Consider the following 2,792-nt stretch of genomic DNA (forward strand, 5'->3'; position numbering starts at 1 on the left):
AATGAGTGAGGGGTGTGGCTTTATGCACGATTGTACACGCCTACTAAAATTAGTATAGCATTGAAAGTGTGAATTCTACCAAGATTTGAAAGTGTGTGTATTTGTAGGTGGGGCAACTTTTAATCACACCCACTCATAATTGACTACACAACTTATTATTATTATTATTATTATTATTACTGGGGCGAGCCTAAGCTAGCAAAGCAATTATATGGCACTGGATCTATCCATCTATAATCTACTCCCGATGATTTCAAAGCATGCATCATGATTTAGGCATAGCAAGCATAGATGTAGGGCTAGGCAAATTATGCTTCAATTTCTGCCTATTATGCTTTTAGGCACTGCTCCAAATTTCATCCTATTATCCTTTGAAATGAATCCAATTATGCTCATTTTATGCTCATACTTTATGCTTTAATCAAGTATCGACTATCAAGTTACATACATGTATGTGTCTGTTATAATTGTAATGAATAATGCCAGAATCTGGAAATGTTTCCAAAGACCTTGAGTCACTGGAAAATAGAATAGCCTAAGTTATTGTACTAGTGCTTGTACCACCATCTGCCATATTGAACTGCAATTTTATGTGGTCAGGGGTATAATAGACAAAAAATTTTGACCCAATTATGCCAGCATAATCACTTGCCCTATTATGCTCCAAATTATGCTAGCATAATTTGCCTAGCCTTACATAGATGTATATATGATGAAAGTTTAATGCTGCTGATAAAATCACTTTATATCATTTATTTTATTTAACTTTTAGTCTGGTACACATTTCTAGCCCAAAAACGTCTGTAAAAATGCTTTACTTAGTTTTAGATGTAATATTATCCAATGTTAAGATAAGCTTGATTGATTTTCACAATTTTTATAGCAATTGCATCAATAAAGGCAAGCTTCATAGATTCTTATAGCTGCTGGAGAAGTCTTTGGATGGTGTATCTGCCTTATATTGCTGCCAGAAAACTCATAATTTTTTTCAGTATGTTGGTCGTCATTTTTATTTCACTGTGACCACTCCCACTTTCAACAAAAAATTGAAAATTGACTTTATATTGCATTGGTAATGCATAGACTGTATTAGATCTACACATAAGTAGGAGTGACGTACGAGGACAGAGTGAGGGACAGAGGGGGCGTGACTGAGAGTACTGCTAGAGTTGGGCGAGCTTAGACTCACCCCAATTATTATTATTATTATTACTATTATTATTATTATTATCAAAAACAAGAACTAATTAGAGCTAATAATAGAGAAAAACAAAAAAGGGAAAGGAGAGGGAAGGCCCTATGAGGAAAAAATAAAATAAAAATAAAACAAGGAAACTATACATGTATTAAGAATATTATTATTATTATTATTATTATTATTATTATTATTATTATTATTATTATTAGTATCTAGTACTGGTGATTTGGTAGTAAAGTCAGTACTGGACATTAATGAATATCAGAAGAGAAGAATACAAGGTATTAACACATACATGTACATGTACATGTACCAAACACATGTTTCACTTATGTGAGGTACGCTCATGCTTGCCGGCCAATAAATAATTCTATTTCATGTATTAGCAGCTAATGAGATTCCTAACCATCTATTGTTTTAATAAAACCTTTTCACAATGATAACAGAATCCATTGTAGTACAGCAATCATAAGTACATACACACAATCAGTAATGGTTAGGTGATACACTCACTAATGTAACACACACTAATCTAATAATGTAATAGACCTCTTTGTGTATACACAAGACAGTTCCTGCTATGTTTATTAATTATACTATTTCATTATATTATATAGATGCTGTAGGGAAGTGGATGGAGGAAGGGAGTGTTGATCTAACTGTTACTCGTGTTAATATGCTTGGTGCTCCTGGAGCTGGTAAAACCTGTTCACAGCTCCTCCTACTAAATGAAGACCCACCCACTAATGACACCAGTACACCCATCGCCTGCCCTGCCGTTAGAGCTATAAGAGTTGCCGTTTGCGATAAAACAATTTGGAATCGAGTTACTCGAGACAAATTACTCGACCAATTAGCAGCGGATTTGGAATCAGCTTCACTTGAAAACAAAACAAAAGAGCCTCCCCTGCCCGTAGTCTTCACTTTGCTAGATAATACTCAACCACCAACAGAAATACGACCAGATCCATCTCCTACTCCACAGAAGAAGCCTGATCAAGCAGTTTCATCAAAGGCGAAAGTTATCAAAGAAGACAAAGAGTATCATACCGAAGCAGTCGTCCAGGAAATTTTAGCGAGTCAACCGAAAGGGATTCGTAAAAGCGATCATTGGCTGTACATTATTGATTCCGGTGGTCAGCCAGCATACCAGGAGTTACTGCCTTTATTCACTAGAGCAGCTTCTCTCAATATAATAACACTGGATCTATCTAAGCCTTTCAATGAGAGGTTTGATCTGGAGTACAGGATCGATGGACAATACTTCCCATGCCACTCCAAGTCAACTCAGTTAGCATTCTTCCAGTCTGCAGTTTCGACTGGAGCTAGTTTTAAGCCTCTTGATATTTCCTGCATCTCCAAGAAACCGACACACTCCATGCATCTTGTATTGGGAACACATTATGACAAGGTGAGCGATGCTACTCTAAAAGAAAAGGAAGAGATTCTAAAGTCTTCAATGTCTTCATTGGAATCTTACTTGCAAAATTGCGTTATTCATCAATCTGATGATGATTCCATCATATTTCCTGTCAACACGATTGCTGAATCAGAAGAAAGAGCTAAATACAGTGAAGAGATTTGCAAGGCAATT

At 35.9% G+C, this 2,792-nt stretch overlaps 1 protein-coding gene across 1 annotated transcript; it reads left to right on the forward strand.

The window, feature by feature from the left end:
• Positions 1 to 1,409: 1,409 nt before the first annotated feature.
• LOC109590238 (uncharacterized) lies at positions 1,410 to 2,786 on the forward strand (the record flags this gene model as incomplete). Its single annotated transcript, XM_020006160.1, has 2 exons — positions 1,410 to 1,479; positions 1,816 to 2,786. A coding segment is annotated over exon 2 (954 nt), but the record flags the coding sequence as incomplete, so codon positions are not given.
• Positions 2,787 to 2,792: the final 6 nt, after the last annotated feature.

This window comes from Amphimedon queenslandica, unplaced genomic scaffold (assembly GCF_000090795.2).
Source record: "Amphimedon queenslandica unplaced genomic scaffold, v1.1 AMPQUscaffold_10306, whole genome shotgun sequence".
Taxonomy (NCBI): domain Eukaryota; kingdom Metazoa; phylum Porifera; class Demospongiae; order Haplosclerida; family Niphatidae; genus Amphimedon; species Amphimedon queenslandica.